Source organism: Aythya fuligula, chromosome 1 (genome assembly GCF_009819795.1).
Source record: "Aythya fuligula isolate bAytFul2 chromosome 1, bAytFul2.pri, whole genome shotgun sequence".
Taxonomy (NCBI): Eukaryota; Metazoa; Chordata; class Aves; order Anseriformes; family Anatidae; genus Aythya; species Aythya fuligula.
In genome coordinates this window covers 153,786,146-153,805,538 of record NC_045559.1, presented here as the reverse complement: position 1 = coordinate 153,805,538, position 19,393 = coordinate 153,786,146, and the positions used below count along the sequence as shown (strand labels likewise).

The 19,393-nt window shown below is 34.7% G+C and overlaps 1 protein-coding gene across 1 annotated transcript in view; it reads left to right on the top strand.

Annotated features, from left to right (window-relative positions):
• GPC6 (glypican 6) overlaps positions 1-19,393 on the top strand; it is an 812,936-nt gene that overhangs the window by 578,267 nt on the left and 215,276 nt on the right. Inside the window, exon 4 of the mRNA XM_032203753.1 lies at positions 16,490-16,655. Coding sequence (XP_032059644.1) covers positions 16,490-16,655 — 166 coding nt within the window. The remainder of the gene's footprint in view (positions 1-16,489; positions 16,656-19,393) is intronic.

Genomic DNA, 19,393 nt, shown 5'->3' with positions numbered 1-19,393 from the left:
ACAAATGCTGAACATTTTCAGGTTATTTTTGGATCAAGCCCTGTAATGAGCACAGATGACTCATCTTTTTGGAAAAAAGCTTATGGAGTTAGGGGAACAGAAAGATGTGAGACAGTAGGGGAAGGCAAGGCAAGGCAAGGCAAGGCAAGGCAAGGCAAGGCAAGGCAAGGCAAGGCAAGGCAAGGCAAGGCAAGGCAAGGCAAGGCAAGGCAAGGCAAGGAAAGGAAAGGAAAGGAAAGGAAAGGAAAGGAAAGGAAAGGAAAGGAAAGGAAAGGAAAGGAAAGGAAAGGAAAGGAAAGGAAAGGAAAGGAAAGGAAAGGAAAGGAAAGGAAAGGAAAGGAAAGGAAAGGAAAGGAAAGGAAAGGAAAGAAAAGGAAAGGAAAGGAAAGGGGGAAATATTGAGTAGTTGCAATGTAGCAAGAAGTTTAACACTTTGTAGACTGAGTCTCAAAGAAAGCTTAGTCTTTCAACTGATAGTAGCAATTCCTTATCTTTAAACTTCTGGAAGCTTTAGGATTGTGGAAAACGTCAGATATTTTTTCCTTTAACCTCTTTACCTTTCAATTTCACATATTTAATGTCCATGGAGATGATTGAACAGTGTCCAGCAAACAAAACTTTTGACAAATCTCAGTTTCTCTGTTTTTTTTTGTTTGTTTGTTTGTTTGTTTGTTTGTTTTGTTTTGTTTTGTTTGTTTGTTTTTTATTATTTGTTGTGAACTGTTCATGGTATAGTTCTGTGGGACTGTGGACTGAAGTGAAGGGTACCGGTGGCAAAATTAGATGTAAAATATACAATGACGGTGAGAAGGGACTAGCTTTAAACCACAATTTTTCTCTGTGAATTGGAAAATTGTCTTTTGGTGGGAGAAGAGCACACTGGATGCACCCTGTTTAAACTCGAAGTCCATCTATCCAATGGCATTTTACTGACATGGGGAATCAACAGGTGATCCTACTTTTCTTCTTGGGGCAGAGTCTGCTGCAGAATTCAGTTACTGTTAGCTTTAGTTGACTGTTGTGTTTAAAGTATCTTCTCTACGGATTCTGAAAATCAAGTAATCATACATAAATTTACATTTTCTTTTGCTCTGGAAGCAATCCTTTAAATTCAGGGTGTCCAGGAGACCTCGAAAAGCTTTGAACTTTACTGTACTTGCCTATGTGAATAAGAACTTGAATCTTGGTAGGTATCAGTGCAGCATCTGTTCCTTTCACTTGGCCACCATTTAAAAAATAAAAGCAGGTATTGACTTCCCTCTAGTTTTTGAAGAAATGTTTCACCAGCCTTATGAGACACAGGTCTTTAAGAACAAATATTTTTCTAGAGATACTGTCAGAAACAATATAGTCTTTGCTACTTGGAGAGACACTGTGAAATTGCACTTTTTTTCACTATTGTAGTACCTGGGCTAAAGTCGTCATGTTCAGAATCTGTTCCAGTATCCACCTTTACATATAGATGGCACTATTGGATTTGTGGCATTTCTCATACCCACTGGAAAACACGACCTCTCTGTGAAATGTTTATGGCAATGCTAACATTACAGTACTGAGGAAATGTCTCCTGACTAGCGAAATAACTGTGTTTTGAATATCACTGAGTCTTGACTTAACTTTAAAAGGTTTGGAAAGAGGTTGTGGTAGTGTAGTTGACAGTTCATCCATAACGGAGATGGTAATGATGAGGCATCTTTCAGTGGGCTTTATAAATGGATATCTGGCATGAAGAACACCTTTATGGTTTGAGCATGTTTATCCTTGTGGTTCAGGAACCCAGACCACTAGGTATATTATATTGTTGCATATAAATTGTGCTCCAGCATGTTTTATAAATCAGGTGGCTTAATCAGATAAAGACAAATGGCAATGAAATAGCTTAAATATATGTTTACTGCCAGGTACCCATTATACTGTGCTGTGTTTTACTTTTACCAGATTTTCTGACCTAGCTGGCTCTAAAATCAGTCATTTGCCACTTACAGATAGGCCAAATTGTCATTTACTCCTGTTTGTGGTGTCCTTTCAGGTTCAACATGAATGGGGCTTTGCCACCTGGCAAGGACTGAAATCTCAGTCCTTGGGCTATATTAATGGGCTATAGAACATCTTTCACTTTGGTAAAGGAGAAGACATTATGAGGGAGAAACACAGAAATCACTGTCCTAGTCTAACTACAGGTGTATTCAGGAGCAGTTCATTCCACAGCATAATTAAGTTTGTTATAATTTATTTTTGAAAGTCTGTGAAAGTCTGTTGGGAAGTGTGACACTGGCAGGGACAAAGACAGCCACAGTTACAAGCCTACCCCATACACAGTATCTCTGAGGAGTGTAGCTGCAGTGGCTGTGTCAGCTCCATGGAGTGCAGAAGCTCAGTGGGATGGGTGGTGGTGTGGCTGTTGATTGCACATACCAGAAGATCTGTGGAAGTGTCACTGATGCAGCTTTCACCTAAATAAATAAATAAAAGGTGAGAACACACACACAAAGGGTGGTTTTATGCACAGGTATCTTATACTGACACACAGTCACAATGTGACCACAGTACCTGAAAGCCCTGCAGTATAAGGTTGATGCTCTTAGTCCTTCCTCTGCCCTCCAAATCCCTTTAATATAAAATCTTCAAGCTGAGGATTCATCAGATATTAAAGTGATAAGTACAGATGATGATGCTGATCTAAGCCAACAGCTGGGAAGTATACATCTGGGACAGGGGCTTCAGCACATACTGCAGAGTGCTTCCATCCCACTGAGGATGACCTAGGATCAGTGTTTTCAGGGTCTATTTACAGATCTAAATCATTAAACATAAATGAGTGATTACTGCAGATTACAAAGTAAGAAATGTAAATAAGACAGTTACAGTCATTGGTAGTGATAATGGAAATTATAATTTTTAAACAGATTATGGAAAAATATCTAAGACAAAGAAAATAATCTTAGGCTATATTTTTTTTTCACAGTTCAATGTCTACTATTCATTTTCACATTTTATAGATCTGCTGCTTTTTAGGTCCCAGGCAGTCCAACAGAGAATGCATTTTCTTGTTCAGTTTTGGATGAAGATAAAATATTTAAAGAACAGCTTCCCTGCTGAGAATTTATGAGGAACAAAATATTAAAAGGAATGTTTTCATATGCTTGTAGACTCTACTTCTGTTTTGTACATCAACCTAAATTTCATGGTAGATTAAATCAAGATATAACAGTAAATTTCACATTTAGTCTGTTTCTACATAAAAGGAAAAAGCAAATCTGATTGTCAGATGTGTTTTTGTAGTGCAGGTTTTGATCTGCCTTCTGCAAGTGTGAACAAATAACTGGTTTAAACTCAAAGAATTTTCCTTTATTGGGTGCTTGCTTATTTCAAATCAATGTTACAATGTCCTTACTTTCCATTAGAATATTGTCCAAAAATTATAGTGCCTGAGGTATAGTATATACAGCACAATAGAAAAATTTAGTCAGTGCAATTCTCTGTTAACTGTCAGGGCACAAGAGATTGCATACAAATTTACTATATATATACTTTATTTAAATGTGTGTATGTTTATGTGGACATGGGTGTGATAGAGGAAGACAGTTGGATTTTTTGTTTTAGAAAACAAAAGGAAGAAAACTGGACTATTTTATTTTAATAATATCTTTTCAAATATTCAAAGGGAAGTTATATTTGGCTTCAAATTATGTATTTGCCAAATGCTTATACTTTGAACAGTGTTTTTCTTTAGTGAACAGCTTAAAGACAAAACACTGAGAAGAATCCCTGTTCTTATTAATTCCTGTAACTCTTCTCCATTTAGGCTCTTTCCTACATTTTCCTTACACTGATTTGGAAGTAGGACACAGAGACATTTATGACGACACCTCTCTAGTTTTTATTTGGTTGGTTGTTTTGTTGTTGTTTTGTTTTTGTTTTTTGTCTATGGAGAATGCATTATCATAATAAAATAAAATAAAATAAAATAAAATAAAATAAAATAAAATAAAATAAAATAAAATAAAATAAAATAAAATAAAATAAAATAAAATAAAATAAAATAAAATAAAATAAAATAAATAATTAAGCTTAATGATAGTGGAAGATGCAGATCTGCTTTCTACTATACAGTTCCAAAAGCTGCAAGTGCTATACTCAGCAGAAATGTGGGCACACATCCCATAAACAGGTCATTCCAGACCATAGCCATCATCCCAAGGTGCACTTGAGCATCTGTTAAATATTTTATATTTGGTATTTATATTTACAAGTAGCTTTTTGAAAAATTAACAAGAGGATTTGAAAGACCATAAAAGAGGAAATGTTAACATACAGCTATAAAGTGATCTCACATGATTTGGTCCCACATAATGCAGTGGGCATTTATGGAGCCTATAAATGCAGAGCTATTTATAAGGCATGTCTCTAATTTATGCTACTCTGAGTATATTACTAAGACATTGAGTAAGACAATGAGGAACCAGCAGTGCATCTGACCTTTCTGGGATGCCTTAAAAATATGACACCATTCTGCATTTTAGAAGTCAGAAAATAGTTTATATTCCTTTTTCATCTCTGCACTTGTGTATGATCCACACAAAATTTGCTTTATTGTCCTTTCTATCATGCTCCATCTTGTGCTTCTTTCATATCATGAAATGGAACAGGAGAATAAGCAAAGTATTTTATTCTGTTTTGTCCCAGATAACCAACTTGTTTTCTTCCAGGATGGAGGGTCTTCAGATTAAAAAAAAAAAAAAAAAAAAAAAAAAAAAATCTTTAAGTAGCATCTGTAAGGTATTTTCATATACTTACTTGCATGTGAAAATGCCATTTTCAACAAATTCAGACTGTGATCACCTGACCATAAACTTCAAAGTCTCTTTTGCATCAGAATTCCATGTTTCTTAGAGCTGGAAGGAGCTGGAACATACTGGGGGCAATCTATCGTCATTTGTCACCTCAAATCATTGCATAACGTATCACTGACCAAGACTGCCAATATTATATCTTCATTTACTTCTTCTTCATCCAGACTAGTGTGCTCTTGCTGACATCTTACAAGTAGGACATCCCACAGTCTTCTGTACAACTCTCATCTTCATGCCCTTTTTAAGTCAGTAAAACAATTCAGAGGTCAGTGAACACCAAACAGGACTTTGATGTGAGTACCTGTGAGTACTTATTAGAGACCAGAACAGTGTTTCTGTTTTCTTTCTCTGTTTGAGAGAACTGATTTTCTTCTCAGGTGCTTTTCTGTTCTGCATTCTGAACCACGGGAAGTTTGCAAGACTTTTTTCTCAGGTATTTATTTTGCATATCAAGTTTCTTGGGTTTTGAACTGACTTGGCCATACTTCACAACATTTTTTATTTTTTTTAACAGATACCTCTGCACAACATGTCTAACTACTTGATTCATATTATTATCTCCTGATTTGGCAACTCTTCTCTTTTTCTGTCTCAACTGTTTCTCAGATTTTCTCTTCTGTTTATTTGGGGATTTTATTTCCAAATTATCAAGGACCACCCTTCCTATCTCTGTTTTATACCTCAGCAATACGTGACCTACTTCTCCATAACCTTTCTTTTCTTCCCAGTAAGCAAAAAGCCATTTTTGCTTGGTTATGCAGAGCCTTGTCTGACTTTTTTCCTCACTGTCCTTTCTTAATTCCTCTTTCAGTTCAGCTCTTCTCCTGACTGTCCTGCAAGACCAAAACTGCACAAAATTTCTCAGTAACATCCTCATGCTTTTCTTGTTGGAAGGACAAGATAGATTCATCCCCAACTTTAAATATACACATGATGATATTTACACATGAATTAGTTACTCTTTTATAGTACCACTGGAGACATTAATATTCAGCTACTTTAAATTATTTGTTTTAGGTTGAAATGAATCTGTCTTGTAAGGGAGCACAACATATCAGATTTAGATATCAGTGTTTAGTCAAGAAAATACTAAAAAGCTCTTCTAAAATTCTGGACTTAATTGTATTTTCTTCTTCCTCCCCAAATTGCTGTAGTCTCTATAGTCATGGTAGGGGTGTTTCTGATGCTGTTGTTTACAATCATGTCTAAATCCATTTTGTTTTGGTTCCTTCCCCAGTACTGTTGGTTTATGTCTCTACACTGTTAGTACCCTTGACTTCTGAGATGCATCTGATAGTATTCTTGAAATTCCTAATTCTTTTGTCAGTAAAACCTATTTCACTGTTTCCCACAATGTCTTGCACTGCAAGTCCCTGTAAACAATTTCTTATGACATATACATACAACTTCAACAGGCAAGAAGCTTCTGATAAACATTTGGTCCAACATTGTCATTTACAGATCTAAATCACAGGAAGGGAATATAAGTTGCCCAGTGTATCTTTCTTAAATCCTTTCGATATCTGAATGCTTCATTTTGGCTATCAAAGTATAGCCAATATCCTGCTCCTGCACTAAAGAGTTGAAGCCCAATTGCAGTGTTACACTTAAATTAAGAATAAATCAAGAGTTGCACTCTTGATTTAATTCCTACTGACATCAAAGCTAAGAAGGTTTTATTGAAGTTAATGATGAGTTTCTGTTTAAATATCTGTCCATGTTAAGATTTATACCCTTATATTGCTTATCCATGAACATTCTAAACTTTTAAAAGCAGTTTATATTTCTGATATCTGACATTTTTGCTTACAAAATTCTGTTTTCAACACTGGAAAATTTAGCACATGATTTCCTATTAAACTAAGGCCTTCTTAGGCCTTAGATAGATATATGTTAAGGCCATATATATTTCTACATAAGTACAGAAGAAAAAATCATGCTCTTTTTTAAGTGAGATTCAGTAAGAAAGCAGAAGGACTACTTTTCATTAAGAGAGTTTCTTAAAGTTTATTTCCAGAAGAGATGGTGGGATTTGAAAAGCTAACAGCTGTGAGTTCATCTCCTGGGAGTGAAAACAAGAAAATAGATTTCAAAGATTTCAACGTACTGCATCCAGGTCTGGGGCCTCCAGCAAAAGAAGGATGTGGACCTGTAAGAGTGGGTCCAGAAAAGGGCCATGAAGATGATCAGAGGGCTGGAGCACCTGTCCTGTGAAGAAAGGCAGAGAAGTTTGATGTTGTTCAGGCTGGAGAAGAGAAGGCTGTGGGGAGACCTCATTGCAGCTCTTCAGTACTTAAACAGGGCTTATAAAAAGATGGAAAGTGACTTTTTACACAGACAGAAAATGATAGGATAAAGGGGAATGGTTTTAAACTAAGAAAGGAGATATTTAGATGACATATATGGAGGAAATTCTTTGCTCAGAGACACTGGAACAGGTTGCCCAGAGAAGTTGTGGGTGCCCCATCCCTGGAGGTGTTCAAGACTAGGCTGGATAAGGCCCGAGGCAACCTGATCTAGTGGATGGCATCCCAGACCATGGCAGTGGGATTGAAACTGCATGATCTTTAATGGTCCCTGTCCAATCTATGATTCTAATGACTTTTCACCTTATCTTTGCCCTTGAAATGTTGGAAAAAATAACAGATGGATTCCATACCTCAAATTCTATTTAATGTAGGTTTGCTTGAATATAAGAAAGATAAATATTTTTCCAGAAAATTTGAAAGGCAGATTTTTCAGCTTAACATCTTATGGGATGTAAAACCCCATGTACTGAAGTCTCTTCTCAGCCTGCACTATTTGCAAAGAAATTCCTGCTTTAATCAATTTAATAATCAAACATTTTTTCTACTCCATTCATTTAAACTGATTATTTCTCTGACATGTAAAATGGGATTTCTGAAGGACGTTATAGTATCTAGATCTAATCGTTCAACCATTTTAGTTTGTAAAAACTTAAATTGTAAAAAAAGGAAAAAAAAAAGTGAATCTTTACTCAGAAGTGACTCAAGAGAGAAAAAAAAAAAAAAAAAAAAGTTTTACACAAAATATCCTGTGACTGAAGCTGTTCAAGTGATTTTTTCTAAATTTGGATTTTCTGTATTCAAGTAATTTGATATGCAATTTTCTTAATTTCCTAAATATAGGAAAAGCTATTCTTTTCCTCTGGATATAGATGTTCCATCTCAGTTCAGTAAGCATCTGAACATTTTGCCCTTGCGACTTTTACCCTTGTCCTCCATGGGGAAATTTAAAATTCCACAACTCATTTCTCCCATAATGATTTACCAATTTAAATGCAGCCTCTTGATGTAATCATTTAGACTTGTAGTCTTTGTTTTACTGCAGCCAGTTTCAGAATTACATGTATTGATAACTTAGGCAAAAAATGAGAGTGATACTTATGAGCAGTTTTCAAAATTTCTGGTGCATAACTTTCCTGGTTTTATCTATCTAAATACTTTTTATAATTTTCTGTGATGTTTCATTTTTTCATCTGTAAAATGGAGGAGCAATATTTGTTTGCCTTTTAGAACTGTATACTTACAGGTACACATCTACTGATATACTGAAACAACTGAAAAATAGCTCACATTTTAATAAATGTTGGAAAGAGATATAGTTACTATATTTCTCATGATTTCAGAATTATAGATAATGGAAAAAGACATCTCAGTTGGACAATTTCTAAATGTTGTTTTTCTTTTAGAAAAAATACAGTGGTTCCTATGAGTTACAACAGGGTAAGTGCCTAATACTGCAAAACTTGTATCGAGTGGTAAATGTGTAATTTCTTTTTTACATAAAATAACTTTTATAGGCTTCATCTATTTCCTTTGTGGTTTTGTTTTGTTTTGTTTTGTTTTGTTTTGTTTTTTTCTAATACTTTTAGAGTGTGTTTAACTATGACTAATATATTCATAGTTTTCTAAAGAAGTATTTTATTGGATAGTAAGAAGACATTAAAGTTAGCATTTAGCATTTCTTATCTTTTTCTTCAGATACATCATCCAAGAATTGTGAGAATCTTGTAGCTGTTTAACTGGCTGTAGTGTTTTACTTTTATTTTGGTATAATTCATGCACAAAGTCAAAGACACTAGTACAAAACCATAGTACTCAAAACAGCTCTTGTACATTTCAGTCATCTGCGATACTGTGAAAAAGATTTTCTACTTTTATCTTTAGGAGGTTAGTATTAGTTAGTTAGTATTAGGCTTTATCATTATTATTTTTATTATTTATTTATTATTTATTTTATATTATTTATTATTATTATTTATTTATTATTATTATTATTAGTTAGTATTAGGCTTTTAGTTGGTATAAGCAATTGTTCTCAAATTGACCTTCTATGATATAAATTCCCAAATGAGTATGGCTGAGGCTGTATTTCCATTTATATATCAGATTGTGCTGTAAAAGCAGTGAGCTGAGATCTTAGAGTCTAAGAGACAGACTGAAACAATGAGCAGTATTTCAATATCTTATGAATATTTCTATGTAGTTCTAATTACAGACAGACAGACATATTTTCCATATTTTTCACTGAAATCTGTTGATATCCAGATTATTAAATGAAATCATAAGTAATGTAGTGCTCCTGAAAATAGACAAAATATGAACAAGGACAAAAACAAATCTCTTGGATCTAGCTGCTAGCAAATCTAGTTTGAAAGAAAAGATTAAAATAATTAAAAAAAAAAAAAAAAAAAAAAAAAAAAAAAAAGGAGAAAATCAACATTACCGGCTAAGATTTACCTGTTCTCCCTAGTTTCAAAAAAAAAAAAAAAAAAAATCAGTAATTTTTTTTAACCTACTTAGTAGATAGTGTCAAAGATATGTGTGTAGTGAGTGACTGGACTGAAGTTTTTGAACTGAATTTAATTAAACTTGAAAGGAAATTTAAAAAGACCTGCACCTCTTAGGTTAGGCGACCTAAAAGTTTACAGCAAAACTGCATAACCTATAAAGTCTACTTCATGGTACATAGTTTGATCCCAATTACATCAATCTAAATGTTTAATTGAAGTTACAATGATTTTACTCTTATTTAATGAAATCAGAAAAAAGATGTACTTAGGAAGAGTTTCCTCAGTTTTAGCAGGTTGAATTCAATAATGAAAAATTCTTAAAATAATTAAAAATTATGTTCTTCCTTCTCTTCTGAAATGCATGGACATCAATTTCTATGTCTCATTGTAATTTAAATAAAATTTGGAGTGGGAAATACTAGAATTAGACTGAAGATCTTTAGGTCAGGAAATGCTAAAATTAAGCTATGGAGTTGTCCACAGATTTATTAACTTTTTGTTGGATGAGTATGGGAGGATTACTACTCTTAGTGGAGTCTGCATATTAGTATGAGACATGATAATTCATTCAAGATCAGACTCTGACCTGGCCACATACATAAGCATTTTATTATTATCACCCTAGTCCTAGTTGAAGCTTTTGAAATAATTAGGCTAGGAACAAAAATATGCTTGGGAAAGAGCTCATTTTTCCATTGAGAATATTAAGTTGGAGATAGAGTACACAGAGAGATAAAAAATGGCACAAGAATGCCTCCATTTCTGAGACTGCACCCCATGACAGGACATAAGACATCAGGTTGCTGAGTGGACAGCTGGATGATCTAACCAATGCAACAGTGCGAGAGACAGGATTCATTTTAAAACTCTGTCTAATTGCAAAGCACTTCCATGGAACCGCAGAAATAGAACACACTGTCTTGTCTTGTAACCTCTCCCCCTTTCCCTCTTGTATAAAGCAACGCGTCTATTACTTTCTCCTGAAGAAAAAATTTCTGTCCACCAGACAGAAATAAGAACTTTCCAACATTTGCCTTGTTGTTAATGCATTTATAGTTTGTGAGATATAAAATGCAATCCCCTTCTCCTTCCCAGGCTATAGGCTATAGGGAAGGTTGTTTTAGTGTAGAGACATTTAAAGGAGTATCTACTTCATGAGCCAGTTGGCTAGAATCAACTCACTCCTCCAAACAGTTTTCTCCCAGCTTTTCATGCTAAGGGATGTCTCCATGTGATTCAAAATGAGATTGGTTTCTTTAAGTGCATTGGAAAAGTTGGAAGGTGTCATATGTCCTGTTGTGGGCTCTGGGATAGCACTCAAACAATCCGGGATGGATTTGTTTTGTTCATAATCGATAGATTTTGTTTTGTGACAAGAAATTACAGTATCTGGATCTAAGCATGGTTTTATACTATGAGTTTAGTTAAATTCAATGTTACTTTGAACAAACAACCCTACTATAGCAACAAACAATACATACCACTACTTCAGTAAGAATTCTCCTATAAATAAAAATAGGGAAACTGCATTTCAGTGTGTTTGACCCTTCTAAAGGTGACCAGTTGTTTAACCAGCTTTTCTGACTTTTTGTATCAGAAAAAAAAAAAAAATATATATATATATATATATATATATATGTATATATATATATATATATATATATGTTGTTTACCTGACAAAGCCAAGACTTTTGATTATAAAAACAGGCCAGGTACATAAAAAAACATGGTCTCTACAGATGTGTTTTTAGGAGAGTACAATTTCATGTTTTCCCCTCCAAAAAATCTCTCCTCAATTATTTATATTTGCAAGCACAGCAGTGCAAAATCTGTCTTCTAGATGAAATAATATTGCTTCAAGAATTTCTGAAAGGGGGAAACAAGTGTTTGGTAATGAAGCCCTTAAGAATCTTGCTTTTTTGTTTGTTTGGTTGTTTGTTTTTGTGTTGTTTTTTTTTTTTTTGTTGTTGTTGTTGTTGTTTTTTGTGTGTGTGTTGTTTTTTTTTTTGCATCTATGTAAAAACTTACAAACTTACAAAAAACTTACAAGATGAAGCTGTCAGAAAATGTTACAAAATGAAGTAGTGTAACATGTCCTGCGGCTACTCGGCTCAATCAAAGCTCAGAAGGGTACTTTTCTGCCATGCTGCAATCTGTGTATGCTTATACTAAAATGAAGATGTCTTAGTCAGGGAGACAACATGATATAATTAATGACTCCTCTATAGCAGTTTCCCCAGTTATGTCATTCAATGTGTTCTGATTGATTTATAGAATACGATTTACATAAGGATTAGTTATTTCTAAACTTTGAAATCTATTCAAATTTCTCTGCTATGATTAGCATAGCCAACTGCAATGCATTTTAAAAGACTAAATAAATAAATAAAACCATATAATAACAAATGTTATTTATGGCAAAATTGATGAAACTCCTTACTGATGAACAGCTTTCTTCAGCAAATGCAGGTTTTAAATAGCTCTGAATGAAATGAATTTTTGCCTTTTGGCTGATCTGCAGAAAAGTATTATTAGCTGTGAGAGATTCTGTGTATAGGTTTTGTGGTTTTATTTTGTTTTTTAGAAGATGGGAAAGAGAAATAGGTTTTGAAAATATATTTCATACAATTTGCCAGCAGCAAGAAGTAGAAAGCCAATATAGATGGTCAAAAAGCAACTTTCTGTCATAATTTGCAAATTTCACGTGTTCATAGCTTTCAGAAATACTCACACTCTAAGCTGATTTTTTTATATGTTTGTTCTTTTACTGAGATTTCAGAATATTAGAGCAAAACCTGATTTATTTATTTATTTATTTATTTTTCTGCATGAGAGTTGCTGTTAGGGAAAAAAGTCCTGACTATTTTCTCTGAAAATGAAGTTACAGAAAAAGATCAGCTGAAGCTGAGAACTGAAACTTAACTGCTCACTGGAGGTTGGATTCACAAAGTCTTCAAAACTCTAAATTAACTGATTCACTTCAATGTTTCCCTTTACCACAGTGAGAAGAGTCAGTCACCTAAAGGTACATTAGTACTATAGGTGACAGGGGGATATGGAGCAACATTGAGAAAAGGACTCATTGTGTTCAGGCCACAGCTTAATTGTTAGCCCTCCTCCTGGATCTATTTTGAACATCTTTCACTGGATTTCTCCATGTGATGCCTGTGTATTCTCTGGAGGAAGTTCCCCTACAGACACTGCCTCCAGAAGGCTGTATGAACATACCTGTCCTGTTTTGGTACCTTCCAATGCTATCCCAAGTGTAATCTAAACACTGCCAAACAAAAACTCCCGTCTCACTTCTAATCATGCATCATTATATTTAGCTTCCTGGTACTCTAGTTGCCTGAAGTGCTACCTCCTATTATTCCAAACACTTTGAGCTGAAAAGTAATGACACAAAATAATTATATATAGTCACTCAGACACCTGGGACTCAGAGCTGTAGTCAAAATACAGTGTAGTAGTATGGGATGTGACCAGCGTGGACCAGGAGGTGCTAGCCATAAGCATTGTGAATGTAAGCCAGACCCTGCCATTTAGCCTCAAATCACTTGGTCCATGTTCATACTTTATTTCATGGTAACTTCTGAGACAGACATCTGCAACTTCCAGCCTGATCTGTGTTGGTCTATGTCTGAGGCTGATATAGATGTATCAGAGGCTTCTATAGAAGCTTTCTCCATTTGCTTTCTTTTTGGAGTCACAGCTTGGCTTCTCACCTTAAAAATGGTGTTGCTTCTCTCAAAACAAAAGCAGGGCAACTCCCTTTCTTGTCAAATGCTGTTCATGATACCACCATTTTATACAGTGGATATTAAAACATTCAGACAAGATCTGACAGACCTGGGTCCTGCTCATCCTTTTTGAATAGTAACAGTTTATCCTGATTACCCTGCAGTAGGTGGGTATGTTCCAGTTAAAGCTGTCCTGCAATGCAAAAAATATCCAAGATTCACTCCACTGTAAATAAATATTCTAACTGGCCCTTAGAGTCCTATGCTAGCAGGTCAGGGATATGATCTGGACCTGTGGCAGAAAAAAACTTGATACCTAGTTACTTCCCAGACTAAACTTCCAATAAAACAAGGGTCACATGAATATTCATGATATTTGATTGATGTAAATGCAATATAAAAACAGGGACTGTCTTTTGTTCTCTAGCTATGCTTTCCAAGAATGAAATGACTGGGAAATTTTCATGGATGATCAAGATCCCACAGGTATAAGTGCTGCCAGCATGAATACCAAAGTGGACTTGAGAAGGCACAGATTGGAGAACACTGTGGATTACAGTTGAACTTAAGGGTTACTCAGGTGCCAACAACTTTGTGTTGACAAGACTTCTGGGCATAGAAAAAAGAAAAATTTTAAACATGAAAGAAACTTCTCTCATAAAACTTTTGGTGACCACAGATAGAAACATATCTAGCTTTAAACACCATTTTCAAAGTAATTTTGAAGTATCCATCATTAAACACGAGTATTTATATTTTTCTCATATGTCCCTTTGGGTACTAATCTTTTTGTAAAAAAGGATCTGTTCTAGTTTGGGAGGTATAAAGATAAAATGTTAGATAAGTGACTCTAGAAAAAATTGTTCTGAGAAGTGGAAATAATGAAGATAATCTTTCCTTCACTTTACACCTTGTATTTGGATTTTCTGGTGTTTAAGAAGGTTAAAGTTCTACCTGGGGCTTTTTGAACTCCTGGGATATTAATAGATTGTCCATGTGTATTCTTCGAGGGTTTTTTTGTGGAAATTACCTCGTGCTTCAACCTTTTCCTCAATAAAACAAGTAATAGAGCCTCTCTCCTTTTCTTCTCCCAGTAGTCTGTTTTCAAATAGATGGTAGGATATTAATGTACTAAGACCTGAAGTCTTCAGTCAAATTTGATTGAAATTGGCCAACATGTTCAAAAGCTATTAGAAATGGATTACTAAATATACCTTCACACACACCATGATAGTTTTGTGTAAGTAAAGTGCATTTCTCAAGGAAACCAAGGCAAAAATCATCTCTGAGCATAGTCAGAAGTATCTGTTCTAATGTTTAACAGAGACATTTTCATGTAAAAATGTCCAGTGTAAAGAATATATTCAGCATAGTCCTCTAAAAATCAATGATTCAACACCAAAAAGAGGAAATGAAATTGGGGGGAGGGAGGGGAGGGAGGGAAGCTATTTTAGTACAGTATAAAACATCAGTCAGTTTAGCATGCAGTCAGCAGTGCAGTCAGATTCATACTTTCACCCCATTTTAGTACAATTTCCTAGAAATATAGAAAAACAGATCAAATTCATATTAGAAGTGTTGTATTTAATTATAAACTAACAGAATGAGTGAAAGGAGTTTCATTGCTTTGCACTCTCCTGTCCAGAAATTCTCAAATCACTGAGGAACCTGTAGCCCTTCTGTCACTGCTCTAGATTGTCACTCTGACAAGGTAATCATATGCTCCACTGCACCATGACAAGACATTTTGCTAATAGTACCTAAAATTCTGCACTTTTAATCCAAGATGGATTATCTGGGATGAAAACATATATTATAATAGTACATAAGATTTTTAAAATCTGAGATGAAATAAGTAAGGAAATGAGGAGTTAAGGGGAAAAAAATGTTCACCTAGGGAATGTTAAGTGGTCATCAAATGTAACTAATGTAACTAATTTGGACAGTTTAAATTTAGATATGGAGTGAGTTTTCTGTGGATGTCCTCCAGAAGATGATCTATCCTATCCGTCAATAGAAAGGATAAAGAAACCACCCCAAAAAAGACCTCCATGGAATATGGAAGACATTACTGAATAGACGTCTAGCATTATGACAACTAAAAAAAAATGAGAGTAAAGATCCTATCATTAGAGATAATGGAGAAGCCTTGTGAGAAAAAACCTTTCTCTAACCTGTATGCTCCCTTTCCAGGAAATCCATACTCTTCTAGTGCAAACTGTAATTCATATCACTATAGATTTATCTCTACATACTGCTTTCTTCTGTCAGCTATGCCCAATGTTAATGACTTTGACTTAAAAACCTAAACTCATCAGAGCCTTTCCATCGGCTCTGATGGCTGTTCTAAGCTCATTATGTTCAGCCATGTTGTGATATACTGATATACTGATAAATAAATAGAAACATATTACACTATTGTCTATACAATGTTTTTCTGTTTTTGTTTGTTTGTTTGTTTGTTTTAATTTTGATTTTTTGTTCCTTTGTGAGAACGTGAAAGATTAAGCCATACAGAAATCCATGTCTAATCTCTTTATGAAGTTGTCTGAGAAGATAGAAGGGTATTTTTGTCTGAAAACAGGATGATATCCTTTTATCAAGGCACAGTCCTGAATAACTTTATAGAAATAATCAGGATTATTCTGGATGTACCATGTTTTAGTAAAGAAAAAAATCTGATCCAGTGACTGGCATCTTGAATGAGAAGAGTGTTGGATGTCCTCAGCATCTTCCATGTTAGGATCAGTCAGTTTCTGTCCAACTTATTTCCTGGATGTTTTTCCTTCGTGTTCTAGTAGACTTTATGTGGGAGGGCTGGGGTAGAAAGCACTGCCATCAGGAGGGGAGTGTTCATTTTTGCATTCCTGAAAGTCACTGCTGGCTGTACTAAATGAAGATAATTGGTAGGAACTGATTAGTCTCATAGGAGGGCATTATTTAGGGTTGAGAACTTCTCACAAATTGTCCCTTCTGCACTTATTGCTTGAGAGGCATAATCTCAGTGACCCCAACATTCACAGAACAGGAGATTGATTTCCTCCTTTTTTCTTTTTCTTTCCCCCCATCAAACTCTGCAGGTCAGTCCCACCCCAGGGTGCATCCGGGCGTTAATGAAGATGTTGTACTGCCCTTACTGCAGAGGACTTCCCACTGTGAAACCTTGCAACAACTATTGCCTCAATGTAATGAAGGGCTGCCTAGCAAATCAGGCTGATTTGGATACTGAGTGGAATCTGTTCATAGGTAAGAGGAGTTTAAATATTAGTGGAAGGAAATGCAGGTAATAGTAAACATCTTCAGAATTTTGTGAGGTTAGAAGTTTCTGTTGGTCAATATTTGCAATGAATCAATTGTAGATGCATCTCACTTTCTAATTGACCTTCTTGGCTTGCAGTAAAAAAAAAAAAAAAAAAAAAAAAAAAAAAAAAAAAAAAACACTTCCAACCTAGAGCCAATCATATTTCATATTTCAAAATGATTGGTTTGGTGTTCCAGGTTCTGAGCTGCTGAGCTGAATTATTATAAGATATGTGAAACATTGAGAAAGCTTTGGTTGAGGATATGATAACAAGCTTAACATGGCAGAAATAGCATGTACTACAACTGAAAACAAGGTTCTTGCAAGCTGATAATAATAAGCAAGATGATAACATCATATAAGATCCATTTAACATAAAATATAACAACTGCTTTTCTTGATTATGGTAGTATATTAGTATATAAGCAAAAAAACTTTAAAAGTTACAAACATGCAAAATTATTAATTCCCTGTTCACAGTTAAAATATGTTAATGACTCAATTTCAGTTTGCTGAATAGAAAATATCAAACATACAAGCATAATGTTAGTATGGAGTATAGAGAATGTATTTAAGGAAAACTGCTATTACAGTTTTATTTATATAATTCTTCACTCAAGTAAACTAATAAACAAAGAAAGAAATGTCCTTTAATAGCCATTCAGATATCCTGGAGCAAAAGAACTCCCTGAAGAGTAATATTTAAAAAGAAATAAGGTCTTCAAATTGATTCTGATCATACATAGTACAAGGATAGGGTGAGGAATTAGTGAAGGCTAATGATAATATAGAAAGAACAGAAGCAGCTAGTTACATCAACCCCTAATGAGCATCCTACGCTAAACTGTATTTTTGGAAAACAAAAGCAGATGGAAAACATGGCATAAAGCTCTTTTAATATAACTAAAGAAAGCAAATATTGTTTTCTACTCTTGGAAAGACAAAATATGAGCAGTCTTATTTTGCTAATTTCAAACCCCACTGACCAATGTGACACTGAAAGCACGACTCTGACTCACACATGGATTTTCAGTTTACTCATCACAGAAGTAGAAGATGGATAGGGAGAAGAAAACAGGATGAGAAAATGAATTAGAGTATGCAAAATGACAAACAGTATTAGGTGTGCTATAAAAATAGCATAAGCAGAAATGCAAATAACAATAATAAACAAGTGGTGCAAATTGACATGCATTCTCAGTCCCTTGTACTTGTTAAAGGAGCTGTCACAGGAAGCAACACTGTATGGAGGGGTACCTGTGGCATTACTGGTGTGAAAGGAGGAGTCAGTTCATCATCAGAAAGCTAAATATTAACTGATGGGAAAGCAATGCTGACCTATTAAATGTATAATGAAAACTACTTTCACTTTGATGATAAAGAGAAAGCTGAATTGTGACTAATTCTAATCAAAGAAAATGTAGGTTTTTAGAAATATATAGATATCTATAAATTAAAACAAGCAACAGAGTTTTTATTAAGGTAAGCACCTGTCCAAATCAAAAACTGGAATGTAAAATTTCATGTCTTAAGAGAAGATTTTCTTTTCTGGTACTTTGAATTCAGTGAGAGAGCTGGGCAGGGTAAGTATTGTTTTAAAGAAGTGTGGAAATGCTTACTGATACAGACTTTCAAAGTCTTTGATGTGAAGCCCTTGTCTTCATCAATGTCTCTCACATTTTGATCGTTCCTGCTCTCAGAGAAGCAAAACTCCATAAAAGCTTGTATATTTTGTTAAAATATGGTGCTAATTTATTAAATACCATGTAAAACACTAATCACTTCCTAAAGGAAAGCAGACTGCTATGCAATTTTCCCCTCAGGTCAGTGATGACAAGGCAGTATAAAGCACTAATACATCAAGACATGTTTTCTCTTTCTTCTACCTATACAACTTTCCCTGTATAAATTGATAGAAGAAGGAATAGAGAAGGTGAGATAGACATTTTCCTGTGTTTGGAAAAGGTATTCTGTTTTATCCCATTTTGTGAGACCTTTGACAGCTTTTCTGAGGATGAGGGTCCTTAGTCCTTCCTTTATAAAAGATTGAAATGCAGCAAGTTGTCTCTGCCTCTGACAGCTGTCAGAGGCTTTCTAATAACACATGCAATTCCCTTAGTACTAAACACAACAAAACTTCTACTCACTGAATTAAAACGAACGGCAGCACTTTACAGCACCACTGAGCTATGAAAGATTGGAAAGCATGCATGAGCAGTTTTTATTCCTGTTCCAATGTTAGGAACCATGCACTAGTCAAAGAAATAATAATTTTGTGCACTAACAGTCCCTGCGTAGGCAGGAATCCCAAATGTTAGTGCATATTCATACACAACAAGATAAGTTTGCTTAGCTTAAAATCTGTGTATTGCAAGGACGTTTTGGCAAAAGTTAGTATTGGGAAAAAACTCTCAGATGTGTTTGTTACTAACCAAGCAAATAGTATAATTTAGACTACATATTCTAGTATTGTTTTGTAGTTACTCTAATCGTCCAGCAACAACTAAAATCTACAAGTGAGGAGGAGCAGTGGAAAGTAAATGGGCTCTCTGACAACAGGATGTGTTAACATGTTCCACCTAGTTTATAACTGCAAAAGTCAGAACTGAAGTCACATTTATATAGCACTAATAAATCTTACATTCACTTTTAAAGCTAGGGAGAGTAGGACAACTTCCCCTAA